We start from the raw sequence: 20,553 nt of genomic DNA, 5'->3' as shown, positions 1-20,553 counted from the left end.
GTTAGAGGGAAAACAGATGACCAGCAGCAGCAACCCAGGGGGAGGGGGGGGGGGTTAGTTTAGTTTAGGTCAATAGACAATGGGGTTTTGTTACCTGTGTATTGTTAAACATCTCTGTTTTGTTATTGTTTCGTTTGCTTTGTAAGAGGGAAAAATTGTTGTTTGGAAAAAATTTTCAATAAAATATATTTTAAAAAAAAGAAAATATGGAGGCAATTTCGGCAGCAATTTAGGTTAGGAGCGGGATCAAAGTTGATGCCAATCCGAGGGATCCATGGGTTTGAGCTGGGGAAGATGGATGTGAGGTTTCGGGGGTGGGAGGAGCGAGGGCGGATGGGGATGAAGGACCTATTTCTAGAAGGTGGTTTGCGAGTTTGGAGGAGTTGGCGGGAGAAGTTTGGGGTCCACTGGGGGAGGGTGTCAGGTAGATGCAGATGCGGGATTTCACGAAGAAGGTCTTTCTGACTTTTCCAGTGGCATCGCCCTCCTCGCTGTTGGAGGGGGTGCTGTCAGTGACGGGGTGGGGGGAGGATTCTGGAGGAGGATGTGGCGTCTCTAGAGGGGGTTATGGCCAAGTGGGAGGAGGAACTGGGGATGGGGCTGGAGGAGGGGCTGTGGTGTGAGGTGCTGCGGAGGGTGAACGCCTCAATCTCGTGTGCGAGGCCGGGGTTGATAAAGGTGGTACACAGAGCGCACTTGACAAAGTCGAGGATGAGCCGGTTGTTTGAGGGGGTGGAGGATATTTGTGAGCGGTGTGGGAGGGGCCCAGCCAATCACATGTTCTGGTCCTGCACTAAGTTGGAGATGTTTTGGGGGTCGTTTTTCAGCAACATGTCGGTGATCTTCAGGGGCCGACTGGCCGACTCTTGCCCCGAGTTCAGATGTTTCCAGGTTTGTTTGGATGTAGTGTGCACATCTGCATCATGAACTACAAGAACTCACCAAGGTTCCTTAGTCACCACCTTCCAAACTCACAATCACTGCCATGTTGAAGGACAAGAGCAGCAAATACCTGGGAACCCCGCCACCTGGAGGTTCCCCTCCAAGTCACTCACTATCCGGACTTAGAAATATATCGGCCGTTCCTTCACTGTGACTGGAACTCCCTCTCTAACAGCACAGTGGGTGTACCTACACCTCAGGAACTGCAGTGGATCAAGAAAGCAGCTCACCACCACCTTCTAAAGGGCAACTAGGGATGGGTAATAAATATTGGCTGAGGCAGCGATGTCCAGGTGCACGAAAAAATGAAAAATAAACATTTGGGTTGAAAGAACAAGATTGGGTAACCCTTCAAGGAGAGAGGAGAGGCCACTCCAAGATAAACACAACCTTCAACCACAGCAAAGCTGGCCACACAGCAGGAGCAGAGACAGAGCTGCCAGTCATATTGTTTTCGTGTGTGTGGGAAGCTCTGGGGGTGAGAGGCAGGTTTAAACGCCTCCAGAGAGGAAAGTGGAGTTGATGTCACAATCAGATCAGCCGTGATTGTGGGACAGACTCAGGAAAGATTGAAAGGGCCGAATGGCCTTACTCCTATTTCTAATGTCCTTAACAAGTTGGTGATAATCTTTTACCTGAATGGAGCACCTGCTGTCTGGAGGCATCGGCAGTGACAGGCTCAGAAAATTCTCTGTTTGGCTGGTTTTGTGGTAACAACTTAGACACAATTTGACATAGCTCAGTTGTCCCTGAAATAGGTTTGTAACAATCGACGTTTCCACATTTCTCACTCCTGTAGACTGAGGAAAAACAGATAATTTACCCTTTTTGGGAAAAATCACATAACCCGGAGCCATGCATCACCATCACTAACGGACTATCACCACCAGGTCACTGGTTAGTAATCCAGAGACCTGGGGGGGGGGGTCCTGGGTTCCAATCCCACAACGGCAGATGGTGAAATTTGAATTCAGCAAAATTAAAATTAAAAGCCATTGTCGAAAAACCCCATCTGGTTCACTAATGCCCGTCAGGGAAGGAAATCTGCTGCCCTTACCCGGCCTGGCCTACATGTGACTCCAGACCCACACAGCAATGCAGTTGACTCTTAACTGCCCCCCACTGAAAGGCCAAGTGAGCCACTCAGCTCAGGGGCAAAATGTGCTTTGTTCCCTGTGTGGTAGGTAACATGTGCTACTCAATCCTTGGTTAGTGATGAGGTCTGAATCTCGATGAAGAAGATTCAAACTCTTCCAGTAGTAAAAGGTTTATTGAGTAACTACAACAATATTTACATGAGTTCTCTACCTTAACATTGATACGAGTGATAAGGTTAACAAGATCCAACTATGGTCACTATACGTAACTCCACTGGCCATCTAAACTAGTCTGCTGTTGCTTTGATCACAGTGCACCCAAAAGAGAGAGAGAGAGACCCAATGTGGTTGCCTTTTATACCCCTGTTGGTCGGGCCTCTAGTGACCATGTGATGCTACTGATGACACATTAACCCCTTGTGTACATGCACATATAGAGATCACCACAGGATGGGCAACAAATGCTGACCCAGGATTCATTTGGGTCTTCCATAATATCAGCTTTACAAATGCACTCAGAATTATGCTGGAAACATCAATCAGAACATTGCGGGACAGCTACAGAACATTGTGGGCAGCTACAGAACATTGTGGGCAGCTACAGAACATTGTGGGACAGCTACAAAACATTGTGGGAGAGCAACAGAACATTGTGGGGCAGCTACAGAACATTGTGGGACAGCTACACAACATTGTGGGCAGCTACAGAACATTGTGGGCAGCTACAGAACATTGTAGGACAGCTGCAGAACATTGTGGGAGAGCAACAGAACATTGTGGGGCAGCTACAGAACATTGTGGGACAGCTACAGAACATTGTGGGCAGCTACAGAACATTGTGGGCAGCTACAGAACATTGTGGGCAGGTACAGGACATTGTGGGCAGGTACAGAACATTGTGGGCAGGTACAGTACATTGTGGGCAGGTACAGTACATTGTGGGCAGCTACAGAACATTGTGGGCAGCTACAGAACATTGTGGGACAGCTGCAGAACATTGTGGGTCAGCTACAGAACATTGTGGGCAGGTACAGAACATTGTGGGAGAGCTACAGAAAATTGTGGGACAACTACAGAACATTGTGGGACAGTTACAGAACATTGTGGGACAGCTACAGAACATTGTGGGACAGCTACAGAACATTGTGGGACAGCTACAGAACATTGTGGGACAGTTACAGAACATTGTGGGACAGCTACAGAACACTGTGGGACAGCTACAGAACATTGTGGGACAGCTACAGAACATTGTGGGAGAGCTACAGAACATTGTGGGACAGCTACAGAACATTGTGGGACAGCTACAGAACATTGTGGGCCAGCTACAGAACATTGTGGGCAGCTACAGAACATTGTGGGACAGCTACAAAACATTGTGGGAGAGCAACAGAACATTGTGGGGCAGCTACAGAACATTGTGGGACAGCTACACAACATTGTGGGCAGCTACAGAACATTGTGGGCAGCTACAGAACATTGTAGGACAGCTGCAGAACATTGTGGGAGAGCAACAGAACATTGTGGGGCAGCTACAGAACATTGTGGGACAGCTACAGAACATTGTGGGCAGCTACAGAACATTGTGGGCAGCTACAGAACATTGTGGGCAGGTACAGGACATTGTGGGCAGGTACAGAACATTGTGGGCAGGTACAGTACATTGTGGGCAGCTACAGAACATTGTGGGACAGCTGCAGAACATTGTGGGTCAGCTACAGAACATTGTGGGCAGGTACAGAACATTGTGGGAGAGCTACAGAAAATTGTGGGACAACTACAGAACATTGTGGGACAGTTACAGAACATTGTGGGACAGCTACAGAACATTGTGGGACAGCTACAGAACATTGTGGGACAGTTACAGAACATTGTGGGACAGTTACAGAACATTGTGGGACAGCTACAGAACATTGTGGGACAGCTACAGAACACTGTGGGACAGCTACAGAACATTGTGGGACAGCTACAGAACATTGTGGGAGAGCTACAGAACATTGTGGGACAGCTACAGAACATTGTGGGACAGCTACAGAACATTGTGGGCCAGCTACAGAACATTGTGGGACAGTTACAGAACATTGTGGGGCAGCTACAGAACACTGTGGGACAGCTACAGAACATTGTGGGACAGCTACAGAACATTGTGGGAGAGCTACAGAACATTGTGGGCAGCTACGTACATTGTGGGACAGCTACAGAACATTGTGGGCAGCTACTGAACATTGTGGGGCAGCTACAGAACACTGTGGGACAGCTACAGAACATTGTGGGACAGCTACAGAACATTGTGGGGCAGCTACAGAACACTGTGGGACAGCTACAGAACATTGTGGGACAGCTACAGAACATTGTGGGACAGCTACAGAACATTGTGGGACAGCTACAGAACATTGTGGGAGAGCTACAGAACATTGTGGGCAGCTACGTACATTGTGGGACAGCTACAGAACATTGTGGACAGCTACAGAACATTGTGGGCCAGCTACAGAACATTGTGGGGCAGCTACAGAACACTGTGGGACAGCTACAGAACATTGCGGGACAGCTACAGAACATTGTGGGAGAGCTACAGAACATTGTGGGCAGCTACGTACATTGTGGGACAGCTACAGAACATTGTGGACAGCTACAGAACATTGTGGGAGAGCTACAGAACATTGTGGGACAGCTACAGAAAATTGTGGGCAGGTACAGAACATTGTGGGAGAGCTACAGAACATTGTGGGACAGCTACAGAACATTGTGGGAGAGCAACAGAACATTGTGGGACAGCTACAGAACATTGTGGGCAGGTAAAGAACATTGTGGGAGAGCTGCAGAACATTGTGGGCAGCTACAGAACATTGTGGGCAGCTACAGAACATTGTGGGACAGCTACAGAACACTGTGGGAGAGCTACAGAACATTGTGGGACAGCTACAGAACATTGTGGGCAGCTACAGAACATTGTGGACAGCTACAGAACATTGTGGGAGAGCTACAGAACATGGGACAGCTACAGAACATTGTGGGGGAGCTACAGAACATTGTGGGACAGCTACAGAACATTGTGTGAGAGTGCTACAGAACATTGTGGGACAGCTGCAGAACATTGTGGGACAGCTACAGAACATTGTGTGAGAGTGCTACAGAACATTGTGGGACAGCTGCAGAACATTGTGGGCCAGCTACAGAACATTGTGGGACAGCTACAGAACATTGTGGGAGAGCTACAGAACATTGTAGGACAGCTACAGAACATTGTGGGCAGCTACTGAACATTGTGGGACAGCTGCAGAACATTGTGGGAGAGCTACAGAACATTGTGGCAGGTACAGAACATTGTGGGACAGCTACAGAACATTGTGGGTAGCTACAGAACATTGTGGGCAGCTACAGAACATTGTGGTACAGCGACAGAACATTGTGGGCATGTACAGAACATTGTTAGAGAGCTGCAGAACATTGTGGGTCAGCTACAGAACATTGTGGGAGAGCAACAGAACATTATGGGACAGCTACAGAACATTGTGGCAGGTACAGAACATTGTGGGCAGCTACAGAACATTGTGGGACAGGTACAGAACATTGTGGGCAGCTACAGAACATTGTGGGTCAGCTAGAGAACATTGTGGGAGAGCAACAGAACATTGTGGGACAGCTACAGAACATTGTGGGCAGCTACAGAACATTGTGGGCAGGTACAGAACATTGTGGCCAGCTACAGAACATTGTGGGACAGCTACAGAACATTGTGGGCAGCTGCAGAACATTGTGGGCAGCTACAGAGCATTGTGGGCAGCTACAGAGCATTGTGGGCAGCTACAGAACATTGTGGGCAGCTACAGAGCATTGTGGGCAGCTACAGAACATTGTGGTACAGCGACAGAACATTGTGGGCAGGTACAGAACATTGTTAGAGAGCTGCAGAACATTGTGGGCAGCTACAGAACATTGTGGTACAGCGACAGAACATTGTGGGCATGTACAGAACATTGTTAGAGAGCTGCAGAACATTGTGGGTCAGCTACAGAACATTGTGGGAGAGCAACAGAACATTATGGGACAGCTACAGAACATTGTGGGCAGCTACTAAACATTGTGGGACAGCTACAGAACATTGTGGGGGAGCAACAGAACATTGTGGGACAGCTACGGAACAGTGTGGGCACGTACAGAACATTGTGGGACAGCTACAGAACCTTGTGCGCAGCTACAGAACATTGTGGGACAGCTACAGAACACAGTGGGAGAGCTACAGAACATTGTGGGACAGCTACATAACATTGTGGGCAGCTACAGAACATTGTGGGAGAGCTACAGAACATTGTGCGCATCTACAGAACATTGTGGGAGAGCTACAGAACATTGTGGGCAGATACAGAACATTGTGGAACAGCTACAGAACATTGTGGGAGAGCTACAGAACATTGTGGGAGAGCTACAGAACATTGTGGGAGAGCTACAGAACATTGTGGGTCAGCTACAGAACATTGTGGGAGAGCAACAGAACATTGTGGGCAGCTACAGAACATTGTGGGCAGCTACAGAACATTGTAGGACAGCTACAGAACATTGTGGACAGGTACAGAACATTGTGGGCAGCTACAGAACATTGTGGGCAGGTACAGAACATTGTAGGACAGCTACAGAACATTGTGGGCAGCTACAGAACATTGTGGGCAGGTACAGAACATTGTAGGACAGCTACAGAACATTGTGGGAGAGCTACAGAACATTGTGGGCAGCTACAGAACATTGTGGGAGAGCAACAGAACATTGTGGGAGAGCTACAGAACATTGTGGGACAGCTACTGAACATTGTGGGACAGCTACAGAACATTGTGGGAGAGCTACAGAACATGGGACAGCTACAGAACATTGTGGGGGAGCTACAGAACATTGTGGGACAGCTACAGAACATTGTGGGCAGATACAGAACATTGTGGGACAGCTACAGAACATTGTGGGACAGCTACAGAACATTGTGGGACAGCTGCAGAACATTGTGGGACAGCTGCAGAACATGGTGGGACAGCTACAGAACATTGTTCAAGGATCAGCTACAGAAAATTGTGGGACAGCTACAGAACATTGTGGGCAGGGACAGAACATTGCAGGACAGCTACAGAACATTGTGGGAGAGCTACAGAACATTGTGGGAGAGCAACAGAACATTGTGGGACAGCTACAGAACATTGTGCTCAGCTACAGAACATTGTGGGGCAGCTACAGAACATTGTGGGACAGCTACAGAACATTGTGGGACAGCTACAGAACATCGTGGGGGGACAGCTACAGAACATTGTGGGCACCTACAGAACATTGTGGGACAGCTACAGAACATTGTGCGACAGCTACAGAACATTGTGGGAGAGCTACAGAACATTGTGGGCAGGTACAGAACATTGTGGGACAGCTACAGAACATTGTGGGCAGCTACAGAACATTGTGGGCAGGTACAGAACATTGTAGGACAGCTACAGAACATTGTGGGAGAGCTACAGAACATTGTGGGACAGCTACAGAACATTGTGGGCAGCTACAGAACATTGTGGGACAGCTACAGAACATTGTTGGACAGCTACAGAACATAGTGGGCAGCTACAGAACATTGTGGGCAGCTACAGAACATTGTGGGCAGCTACAGAACATTTTGGGCAGCTACAGAACATTGTGGGACAGCTGCAGAACATTGTGGGACAGCTGCAGAACATTGTGGGCAGCTACAGAACATTGTTCAAGGTTTGCTAGTGTCACACGGGAGGGTTTACACTAGTATGGCAGGGGGGTGGGTACGGGAGCAATAGGTCAGAAGGTGAGAGCATTGAGGGAGAACTAGGGAATAGGGACAGTGTGGCTCTGAGGCAGAGCAGACGGGGAAAAGTTGCTGAACACAGCGGGTCTGGTGGCCTGAAGTGCATATGTTTTAATGCAAGGAGCATTACGGGTAAGGCAGATGAACTTAGAGCTTGGATTACTACTTGGAACTATGATGTTATTGCCATTACAGAGACCTGGTTGAGGGAAGGGCAGGATTGGCAGCTAAACGTTCCAGGATTTAGATGTTTCAGGCGGGATAGAGGGGGATGTAAAAGGGGAGGCGGAGTTGCGCTACTTGTTCGGGAGAATATCACAGCTATACTGCGAGAGGACACCTCAGAGGGCAGTGAGGCTATATGGGTAGAGATCAGGAATAAGAAGGGTGCAGTCACAATGTTGGGGGTATACTACAGGCCTCCCAACAGCCAGTGGGAGATAGAGGAGCAGATAGGTAGACAGATTTTGGAAAAGAGTAAAAACAACAGGGTTGTGGTGATGGGAGACTTCAACTTCCCCAATATTGACTGGGACTCACTTAGTGCCAGGGGCTTAGACGGGGCAGAGTTTGTAAGGAGCATCCAGGAGGGCTTCTTAAAACAATATGTAAACAGTCCAACTAGGGAAGGGGCGGTACTGGACCTGGTATTGGGGAATGAGCCCGGCCAGGTGGTAGATGTTTCAGTAGGGGAGCATTTCGGTAACAGTGACCACAATTCAGTAAGTTTTAAAGTACTGGTGGACAAGGATAAGAGTGGTCCGAGGATGAATGTGCTAAATTGGGGGAAGGCTAATTATGACAATATTAGGCGGGAACTGAAGAACATAGATTGGGGGCGGATGTTTGAGGGCAAATCAACATCTGACATGTGGGAGGCTTTCAAGTGTCAGTTGAAGGGAATACAGGACAGGCATGTTCCTGTGAGGAAGAAAGATAAATACGGCAATTTTCGGGAACCTTGGATGACGAGTGATATTGTAGGCCTCGTCAAAAAGAAAAAGGAGGCATTTGTCAGGGCTAAAAGGCTGGGAACAGACGAAGCCTGTGTGGCATATAAGGAAAGTAGGAAGGAACTTAAGCAAGGAGTCAGGAGGGCTAGAAGGGGTCATGAAAAGTCATTGGCAAATAGGGTTAAGGAAAATCCCAAGGCTTTTTACACGTACATAAAATGCAAGAGGGTAGCCAGGGAAAGGGTTGGCCCACTGAAGGATAGGCAAGGGAATCTATGTGTGGAGCCAGAGGAAATGGGCGAGGTACTAAATGAATACTTTGCATCAGTATTCACCAAAGAGAAGGAATTGGTAGATGTTGAGTCTGGAGAAGGGGGTGTAGATAGCCTGGGTCACATTGTGATCCAAAAAGACGAGGTGTTGGGTGTCTTAAAAAATATTAAGGTAGATAAGTCCCCAGGGCCTGATGGGATCTACCCCAGAATACTGAAGGAGGCTGGAGAGGAAATTGCTGAGGCCTTGACAGAAATCTTTGGATCCTCGCTGTCTTCAGGGGATGTCCCGGAGGACTGGAGAATAGCCAATGTTGTTCCTCTGTTTAAGAAGGGTAGCAAGGATAATCCCGGGAACTACAGGCCGGTGAGCCTTACTTCAGTGGTAGGGAAATTACTGGAGAGAATTCTTCGAGACAGGATCTACTCCCATTTGGAAGCAAATGGACGTATTAGTGAGAGGCAGCACGGTTTTGTGAAGGGGAGGTCGTGTCTCACTAACTTGATAGAGTTTTTCGAGGAGGTCACTAAGATGATTGATGCAGGTAGGGCAGTGGATGTTGTCTACATGGACTTCAGTAAGGCCTTTGACAACGTCCCTCATGGTAGACTAGTACAAAAGGTGAAGTCACACGGGATCAGGGGTGAGCTGGCAAGGTGGATTCAGAACTGGCTAGGCCATAGAAGGCAGAGGATAGCAATGGAGGGATGCTTTTCTAATTGGAGGGCTGTGACCAGTGGTGTTCCACAGGGATCAGTGCTGGGACCTTTGCTGTTTGTAGTATATATAAATGATTTGGAGGAAAATGTAACTGGTCTGATTAGTAAGTTTGCAGACGACACAAAGGTTGGTGGAATTGCGGATAGCGATGAGGACTGTCTGAGGATACAGCAGGATTTAGATTGTCTGGAGACTTGGGCGGAGAGATGGCAGATGGAGTTTAATCCGGACAAATGTGAGGTAATGCATTTTGGAAGGGCTAATGCAGGTAGGGAATATACAGTGAATGGTAGAACCCTCAAGAGTATTGAAAGTCAAAGAGATCTAGGAGTACAGGTCCACAGGTCATTGAAAGGGGCAACACAGGTGGAGAAGGTAGTCAAGAAGGCATACGGCATGCTTGCCTTCATTGGACGGGGCATTGAGTATTAGAATTGGCAAGTCATGTTGCAGCTGTATAGAACCTTAGTTAGGCCACACTTGGAGTATAGTGTTCAATTCTGGTCGCCACACTACCAGAAGGATGTGGAGGCTTTAGAGAGGGTGCAGAAGAGATTTACCAGAATGTTGCCTGGTATGGAGGGCATAAGCTATGAGGAGCGATTGAATAAACTCGGTTTGTTCTCTCTGGAACGAAGGAGGTTGAGGGTCGACCTGATAGAGGTCTACAAAATTATGAGGGGCATAGACAGAGTGGATAGTCAGAGGCTTTTCCCCAGGGTAGAGGGGTCAATTACTAGGGGGCATAGGTTTAAGGTGAGAGGGGCAAGGTTTAGAGTAGATGTACGAGGCAAGTTTTTTACGCAGAGGGTAGTGGGTGCCTGGAACTTGCTACCGGAGGAGGTAGTGGAAGCAGGGACGATAGGGACATTTAAGGGGCATCTTGACAAATATATGAATAGGATGGGAATAGAAGGATACGGACCCAGGAAGTGTAGAAGATTGTAGTTTAGTCGGGCAGTATGGTCGGCGCGGGCTTGGAGGGCCGAAGGGCCTGTTCCTGTGCTGTACATTTCTTTGTTCTTTGTTCTTTTTTGTATCAGCTACAGAACATTGTGGACAGCTACAGAACATTGCGGGACAGCTACAGAACATTGTGTGTCAGCTACAGAACATTTTGTGGGCAGCTACAGAACATTGTGGGCAGGTACAGAACATTGTGGGCAGCTACAGAACATTGTGGGCAGGTACAGAACATTGTGGGCAGCTACAGAACATTGTGGGACAGCTACAGAACATTGTGGGCAGCTACAGAACATTGTGGGACAACTACAGAACATTGTGGGACAGCAACAGAACATTGTGGGAGAGCTACAGAACATTGTGGGCAGGTACAGAACATTGTGGGACAGCTACAGAACATTGTGGGCAGCTACAGAACATTGTGGGCAGCTACAGAACATTGTGGGAGAGCTGCAGAACATTGTGGGAGAGCAACAGAACATTGTGGGACAGCTACAGAACATTGTGCTCAGCTACAGAACATTGTGGGCCAGCTACAGAACATTGTGGGACAGCTACAGAACATTGTGATACAGCTACAGAACATTGTGGGCAGCTACTGAACATTGTGGGACAGCTACAGAACATTGTGGGACAGCTACAGAACATTGTGGGAGAGCTACAGAACATTGTGGGCAGATACAGAACATTGTGGGACAGCTACAGAACATTGTGGGCAGCTACTGAACATTGTGGGACAGCTACAGAACATTGTGGGACAGCTACAGAAAATTGTGGGCAGGCACAGAACATTGTGGGAGAGCTACAGAACATTGTGGGATAGCTACAGAACATTGTGGGAGAGCAACAGAACATTGTGGGACAGCTACAGAACATTGTGGGCAGGTACAGAACATTGTGGGAGAGCTACAGAACATTGTGGGCAGCTACAGAACATTGTGGGCAGCTACAGAACACTGTGGGAGAGCTACAGAACATTGTGGGACAGCTACAGAACATTGTGGGCAGCTACAGAACATTGTGGAAGAGCTACAGAACATTGTGGGACAGCTACAGAACATTGTGGGACAGCTACAGAACATTGTGGACAGCTACAGAACATTGTGGACAGCTACAGAACATTGTGGGAGAGCTACAGAACATGGGACAGGTACAGAACATTGTGGGGGGCTACAGAACATTGTGGGACAGCTACAGAACATTGTGGGCAGATACAGAACATTGTGGGACAGCTACAGAACATTGTGGGCAGCTACAGAACATTGTGGGCAGGTACAGAACATTGTAGGACAGCTACAGAACATTGTTGGAGAGCTACAGAACATTGTGGGACAGCAACAGAACATTGTGGGCAGCTACAGAACATTGTGGGACAGCTACAGAACATTGTTGGACAGCTACAGAACATAGTGGGCAGCTACAGAACATTGTGGGCAGCTACAGAACATTGTGGGCAGGTACAGAACATTGTGGCCAGCTACAGAACATTGTGGGACAGCTACAGAACATTGTGGGCAGCTGCAGAACATTGTGGGCAGCTACAGAGCATTGTGGGCAGCTACAGAGCATTGTGGGCAGCTACAGAACATTGTGGGCAGCTACAGAGCATTGTGGGCAGCTACAGAACATTGTGGTACAGCGACAGAACATTGTGGGCAGGTACAGAACATTGTTAGAGAGCTGCAGAACATTGTGGGCAGCTACAGAACATTGTGGTACAGCGACAGAACATTGTGGGCATGTACAGAACATTGTTAGAGAGCTGCAGAACATTGTGGGTCAGCTACAGAACATTGTGGGAGAGCAACAGAACATTATGGGACAGCTACAGAACATTGTGGGCAGCTACTAAACATTGTGGGACAGCTACAGAACATTGTGGGGGAGCAACAGAACATTGTGGGACAGCTACGGAACAGTGTGGGCACGTACAGAACATTGTGGGACAGCTACAGAACCTTGTGCGCAGCTACAGAACATTGTGGGACAGCTACAGAACACAGTGGGAGAGCTACAGAACATTGTGGGACAGCTACAGAACATTGTGGGCAGCTACAGAACATTGTGGGAGAGCTACAGAACATTGTGCGCATCTACAGAACATTGTGGGAGAGCTACAGAACATTGTGGGCAGATACAGAACATTGTGGAACAGCTACAGAACATTGTGGGAGAGCTACAGAACATTGTGGGAGAGCTACAGAACATTGTGGGAGAGCTACAGAACATTGTGGGTCAGCTACAGAACATTGTGGGAGAGCAACAGAACATTGTGGGCAGCTACAGAACATTGTGGGCAGCTACAGAACATTGTAGGACAGCTACAGAACATTGTGGACAGGTACAGAACATTGTGGGCAGCTACAGAACATTGTGGGCAGGTACAGAACATTGTAGGACAGCTACAGAACATTGTGGGCAGCTACAGAACATTGTGGGCAGGTACAGAACATTGTAGGACAGCTACAGAACATTGTGGGAGAGCTACAGAACATTGTGGGCAGCTACAGAACATTGTGGGAGAGCAACAGAACATTGTGGGAGAGCTACAGAACATTGTGGGACAGCTACTGAACATTGTGGGACAGCTACAGAACATTGTGGGAGAGCTACAGAACATGGGACAGCTACAGAACATTGTGGGGGAGCTACAGAACATTGTGGGACAGCTACAGAACATTGTGGGCAGATACAGAACATTGTGGGACAGCTACAGAACATTGTGGGACAGCTACAGAACATTGTGGGACAGCTGCAGAACATTGTGGGACAGCTGCAGAACATGGTGGGACAGCTACAGAACATTGTTCAAGGATCAGCTACAGAAAATTGTGGGACAGCTACAGAACATTGTGGGCAGGGACAGAACATTGCAGGACAGCTACAGAACATTGTGGGAGAGCTACAGAACATTGTGGGAGAGCAACAGAACATTGTGGGACAGCTACAGAACATTGTGCTCAGCTACAGAACATTGTGGGGCAGCTACAGAACATTGTGGGACAGCTACAGAACATTGTGGGACAGCTACAGAACATCGTGGGGGGACAGCTACAGAACATTGTGGGCACCTACAGAACATTGTGGGACAGCTACAGAACATTGTGCGACAGCTACAGAACATTGTGGGAGAGCTACAGAACATTGTGGGCAGGTACAGAACATTGTGGGACAGCTACAGAACATTGTGGGCAGCTACAGAACATTGTGGGCAGGTACAGAACATTGTAGGACAGCTACAGAACATTGTGGGAGAGCTACAGAACATTGTGGGACAGCTACAGAACATTGTGGGCAGCTACAGAACATTGTGGGACAGCTACAGAACATTGTTGGACAGCTACAGAACATAGTGGGCAGCTACAGAACATTGTGGGCAGCTACAGAACATTGTGGGCAGCTACAGAACATTTTGGGCAGCTACAGAACATTGTGGGACAGCTGCAGAACATTGTGGGACAGCTGCAGAACATTGTGGGCAGCTACAGAACATTGTTCAAGGTTTGCTAGTGTCACACGGGAGGGTTTACACTAGTATGGCAGGGGGGTGGGTACGGGAGCAATAGGTCAGAAGGTGAGAGCATTGAGGGAGAACAAGGGAATAGGGACAGTGTGGCTCTGAGGCAGAGCAGACGGGGAAAAGTTGCTGAACACAGCGGGTCTGGTGGCCTGAAGTGCATATGTTTTAATGCAAGGAGCATTACGGGTAAGGCAGATGAACTTAGAGCTTGGATTACTACTTGGAACTATGATGTTATTGCCATTACAGAGACCTGGTTGAGGGAAGGGCAGGATTGGCAGCTAAACGTTCCAGGATTTAGATGTTTCAGGCGGGATAGAGGGGGATGTAAAAGGGGAGGCGGAGTTGCGCTACTTGTTCGGGAGAATATCACAGCTATACTGCGAGAGGACACCTCAGAGGGCAGTGAGGCTATATGGGTAGAGATCAGGAATAAGAAGGGTGCAGTCACAATGTTGGGGGTATACTACAGGCCTCCCAACAGCCAGTGGGAGATAGAGGAGCAGATAGGTAGACAGATTTTGGAAAAGAGTAAAAACAACAGGGTTGTGGTGATGGGAGACTTCAACTTCCCCAATATTGACTGGGACTCACTTAGTGCCAGGGGCTTAGACGGGGCAGAGTTTGTAAGGAGCATCCAGGAGGGCTTCTTAAAACAATATGTAAACAGTCCAACTAGGGAAGGGGCGGTACTGGACCTGGTATTGGGGAATGAGCCCGGCCAGGTGGTAGATGTTTCAGTAGGGGAGCATTTCGGTAACAGTGACCACAATTCAGTAAGTTTTAAAGTACTGGTGGACAAGGATAAGAGTGGTCCGAGGATGAATGTGCTAAATTGGGGGAAGGCTAATTATGACAATATTAGGCGGGAACTGAAGAACATAGATTGGGGGCGGATGTTTGAGGGCAAATCAACATCTGACATGTGGGAGGCTTTCAAGTGTCAGTTGAAGGGAATACAGGACAGGCATGTTCCTGTGAGGAAGAAAGATAAATACGGCAATTTTCGGGAACCTTGGATGACGAGTGATATTGTAGGCCTCGTCAAAAAGAAAAAGGAGGCATTTGTCAGGGCTAAAAGGCTGGGAACAGACGAAGCCTGTGTGGCATATAAGGAAAGTAGGAAGGAACTTAAGCAAGGAGTCAGGAGGGCTAGAAGGGGTCATGAAAAGTCATTGGCAAATAGGGTTAAGGAAAATCCCAAGGCTTTTTACACGTACATAAAATGCAAGAGGGTAGCCAGGGAAAGGGTTGGCCCACTGAAGGATAGGCAAGGGAATCTATGTGTGGAGCCAGAGGAAATGGGCGAGGTACTAAATGAATACTTTGCATCAGTATTCACCAAAGAGAAGGAATTGGTAGATGTTGAGTCTGGAGAAGGGGGTGTAGATAGCCTGGGTCACATTGTGATCCAAAAAGACGAGGTGTTGGGTGTCTTAAAAAATATTAAGGTAGATAAGTCCCCAGGGCCTGATGGGATCTACCCCAGAATACTGAAGGAGGCTGGAGAGGAAATTGCTGAGGCCTTGACAGAAATCTTTGGATCCTCGCTGTCTTCAGGGGATGTCCCGGAGGACTGGAGAATAGCCAATGTTGTTCCTCTGTTTAAGAAGGGTAGCAAGGATAATCCCGGGAACTACAGGCCGGTGAGCCTTACTTCAGTGGTAGGGAAATTACTGGAGAGAATTCTTCGAGACAGGATCTACTCCCATTTGGAAGCAAATGGACGTATTAGTGAGAGGCAGCACGGTTTTGTGAAGGGGAGGTCGTGTCTCACTAACTTGATAGAGTTTTTCGAGGAGGTCACTAAGATGATTGATGCAGGTAGGGCAGTGGATGTTGTCTACATGGACTTCAGTAAGGCCTTTGACAACGTCCCTCATGGTAGACTAGTACAAAAGGTGAAGTCACACGGGATCAGGGGTGAGCTGGCAAGGTGGATTCAGAACTGGCTAGGCCATAGAAGGCAGAGGATAGCAATGGAGGGATGCTTTTCTAATTGGAGGGCTGTGACCAGTGGTGTTCCACAGGGATCAGTGCTGGGACCTTTGCTGTTTGTAGTATATATAAATGATTTGGAGGAAAATGTAACTGGTCTGATTAGTAAGTTTGCAGACGACACAAAGGTTGGTGGAATTGCGGATAGCGATGAGGACTGTCTGAGGATACAGCAGGATTTAGATTGTCTGGAGACTTGGGCGGAGAGATGGCAGATGGAGTTTAATCCGGACAAATGTGAGGTAATGCATTTTGGAAGGGCTAATGCAGGTAGGGAATATACAGTGAATGGTAGAACCCTCAAGAGTATTGAAAGTCAAAGAGATCTAGGAGTACAGGTCCACAGGTCATTGAAAGGGGCAACACAGGTGGAGAAGGTAGTCAAGAAGGCATACGGCATGCTTGCCTTCATTGGACGGGGCATTGAGTATTAGAATTGGCAAGTCATGTTGCAGCTGTATAGAACCTTAGTTAGGCCACACTTGGAGTATAGTGTTCAATTCTGGTCGCCACACTACCAGAAGGATGTGGAGGCTTTAGAGAGGGTGCAGAAGAGATTTACCAGAATGTTGCCTGGTATGGAGGGCATAAGCTATGAGGAGCGATTGAATAAACTCGGTTTGTTCTCTCTGGAACGAAGGAGGTTGAGGGTCGACCTGATAGAGGTCTACAAAATTATGAGGGGCATAGACAGAGTGGATAGTCAGAGGCTTTTCCCCAGGGTAGAGGGGTCAATTACTAGGGGGCATAGGTTTAAGGTGAGAGGGGCAAGGTTTAGAGTAGATGTACGAGGCAAGTTTTTTACGCAGAGGGTAGTGGGTGCCTGGAACTTGCTACCGGAGGAGGTAGTGGAAGCAGGGACGATAGGGACATTTAAGGGGCATCTTGACAAATATATGAATAGGATGGGAATAGAAGGATACGGACCCAGGAAGTGTAGAAGATTGTAGTTTAGTCGGGCAGTATGGTCGGCGCGGGCTTGGAGGGCCGAAGGGCCTGTTCCTGTGCTGTACATTTCTTTGTTCTTTGTTCTTTTTTGTATCAGCTACAGAACATTGTGGACAGCTACAGAACATTGCGGGACAGCTACAGAACATTGTGTGTCAGCTACAGAACATTTTGTGGGCAGCTACAGAACATTGTGGGCAGGTACAGAACATTGTGGGCAGCTACAGAACATTGTGGGCAGGTACAGAACATTGTGGGCAGCTACAGAACATTGTGGGACAGCTACAGAACATTGTGGGCAGCTACAGAACATTGTGGGACAACTACAGAACATTGTGGGACAGCAACAGAACATTGTGGGAGAGCTACAGAACATTGTGGGCAGGTACAGAACATTGTGGGACAGCTACAGAACATTGTGGGCAGCTACAGAACATTGTGGGCAGCTACAGAACATTGTGGGAGAGCTGCAGAACATTGTGGGAGAGCAACAGAACATTGTGGGACAGCTACAGAACATTGTGCTCAGCTACAGAACATTGTGGGCCAGCTACAGAACATTGTGGGACAGCTACAGAACATTGTGATACAGCTACAGAACATTGTGGGCAGCTACTGAACATTGTGGGACAGCTACAGAACATTGTGGGACAGCTACAGAACATTGTGGGAGAGCTACAGAACATTGTGGGCAGATACAGAACATTGTGGGACAGCTACAGAACATTGTGGGCAGCTACTGAACATTGTGGGACAGCTACAGAACATTGTGGGACAGCTACAGAAAATTGTGGGCAGGCACAGAACATTGTGGGAGAGCTACAGAACATTGTGGGATAGCTACAGAACATTGTGGGAGAGCAACAGAACATTGTGGGACAGCTACAGAACATTGTGGGCAGGTACAGAACATTGTGGGAGAGCTACAGAACATTGTGGGCAGCTACAGAACATTGTGGGCAGCTACAGAACACTGTGGGAGAGCTACAGAACATTGTGGGACAGCTACAGAACATTGTGGGCAGCTACAGAACATTGTGGAAGAGCTACAGAACATTGTGGGACAGCTACAGAACATTGTGGGACAGCTACAGAACATTGTGGACAGCTACAGAACATTGTGGACAGCTACAGAACATTGTGGGAGAGCTACAGAACATGGGACAGGTACAGAACATTGTGGGGGGCTACAGAACATTGTGGGACAGCTACAGAACATTGTGGGCAGATACAGAACATTGTGGGACAGCTACAGAACATTGTGGGCAGCTACAGAACATTGTGGGCAGGTACAGAACATTGTAGGACAGCTACAGAACATTGTTGGAGAGCTACAGAACATTGTGGGACAGCAACAGAACATTGTGGGCAGCTACAGAACATTGTGGGACAGCTACAGAACATTGTTGGACAGCTACAGAACATAGTGGGCAGCTACAGAACATTGTGGGCAGCTACAGAACATTGTGGGCAGGTACAGAACATTGTGGCCAGCTACAGAACATTGTGGGACAGCTACAGAACATTGTGGGCAGCTGCAGAACATTGTGGGCAGCTACAGAGCATTGTGGGCAGCTACAGAGCATTGTGGGCAGCTACAGAACATTGTGGGCAGCTACAGAGCATTGTGGGCAGCTACAGAACATTGTGGTACAGCGACAGAACATTGTGGGCAGGTACAGAACATTGTTAGAGAGCTGCAGAACATTGTGGGCAGCTACAGAACATTGTGGTACAGCGACAGAACATTGTGGGCATGTACAGAACATTGTTAGAGAGCTGCAGAACATTGTGGGTCAGCTACAGAACATTGTGGGAGAGCAACAGAACATTATGGGACAGCTACAGAACATTGTGGGCAGCTACTAAACATTGTGGGACAGCTACAGAACATTGTGGGGGAGCAACAGAACATTGTGGGACAGCTACGGAACAGTGTGGGCACGTACAGAACATTGTGGGACAGCTACAGAACCTTGTGCGCAGCTACAGAACATTGTGGGACAGCTACAGAACACAGTGGGAGAGCTACAGAACATTGTGGGACAGCTACAGAACATTGTGGGCAGCTACAGAACATTGTGGGAGAGCTACAGAACATTGTGCGCATCTACAGAACATTGTGGGAGAGCTACAGAACATTGTGGGCAGATACAGAACATTGTGGAACAGCTACAGAACATTGTGGGAGAGCTACAGAACATTGTGGGAGAGCTACAGAACATTGTGGGAGAGCTACAGAACATTGTGGGTCAGCTACAGAACATTGTGGGAGAGCAACAGAACATTGTGGGCAGCTACAGAACATTGTGGGCAGCTACAGAACATTGTAGGACAGCTACAGAACATTGTGGACAGGTACAGAACATTGTGGGCAGCTACAGAACATTGTGGGCAGGTACAGAACATTGTAGGACAGCTACAGAACATTGTGGGCAGCTACAGAACATTGTGGGCAGGTACAGAACATTGTAGGACAGCTACAGAACATTGTGGGAGAGCTACAGAACATTGTGGGCAGCTACAGAACATTGTGGGAGAGCAACAGAACATTGTGGGAGAGCTACAGAACATTGTGGGACAGCTACTGAACATTGTGGGACAGCTACAGAACATTGTGGGAGAGCTACAGAACATGGGACAGCTACAGAACATTGTGGGGGAGCTACAGAACATTGTGGGACAGCTACAGAACATTGTGGGCAGATACAGAACATTGTGGGACAGCTACAGAACATTGTGGGACAGCTACAGAACATTGTGGGACAGCTGCAGAACATTGTGGGACAGCTGCAGAACATGGTGGGACAGCTACAGAACATTGTTCAAGGATCAGCTACAGAAAATTGTGGGACAGCTACAGAACATTGTGGGCAGGGACAGAACATTGCAGGACAGCTACAGAACATTGTGGGAGAGCTACAGAACATTGTGGGAGAGCAACAGAACATTGTGGGACAGCTACAGAACATTGTGCTCAGCTACAGAACATTGTGGGGCAGCTACAGAACATTGTGGGACAGCTACAGAACATTGTGGGACAGCTACAGAACATCGTGGGGGGACAGCTACAGAACATTGTGGGCACCTACAGAACATTGTGGGACAGCTACAGAACATTGTGCGACAGCTACAGAACATTGTGGGAGAGCTACAGAACATTGTGGGCAGGTACAGAACATTGTGGGACAGCTACAGAACATTGTGGGCAGCTACAGAACATTGTGGGCAGGTACAGAACATTGTAGGACAGCTACAGAACATTGTGGGAGAGCTACAGAACATTGTGGGACAGCTACAGAACATTGTGGGCAGCTACAGAACATTGTGGGACAGCTACAG

At 48.1% G+C, this 20,553-nt stretch overlaps 1 protein-coding gene across 3 annotated transcripts in view; it reads right to left on the bottom strand.

Moving 5' to 3' along the window:
* Positions 1-20,553, bottom strand: part of LOC140387337 (ubiquitin carboxyl-terminal hydrolase 50-like) — a 379,426-nt gene that overhangs the window by 19,780 nt on the left and 339,093 nt on the right. For all 3 annotated transcript variants that reach the window (XM_072470273.1, XM_072470274.1, XM_072470272.1), the window contains one exon: positions 1,578-1,742. In XM_072470273.1, coding sequence (XP_072326374.1) covers positions 1,578-1,742 — 165 coding nt within the window. The remainder of the gene's footprint in view (positions 1-1,577; positions 1,743-20,553) is intronic.

Source organism: Scyliorhinus torazame, chromosome 12, assembly GCF_047496885.1.
Source record: "Scyliorhinus torazame isolate Kashiwa2021f chromosome 12, sScyTor2.1, whole genome shotgun sequence".
Taxonomy (NCBI): domain Eukaryota; kingdom Metazoa; phylum Chordata; class Chondrichthyes; order Carcharhiniformes; family Scyliorhinidae; genus Scyliorhinus; species Scyliorhinus torazame.
This window is presented reverse-complemented; position numbering and strand designations above follow the sequence as displayed.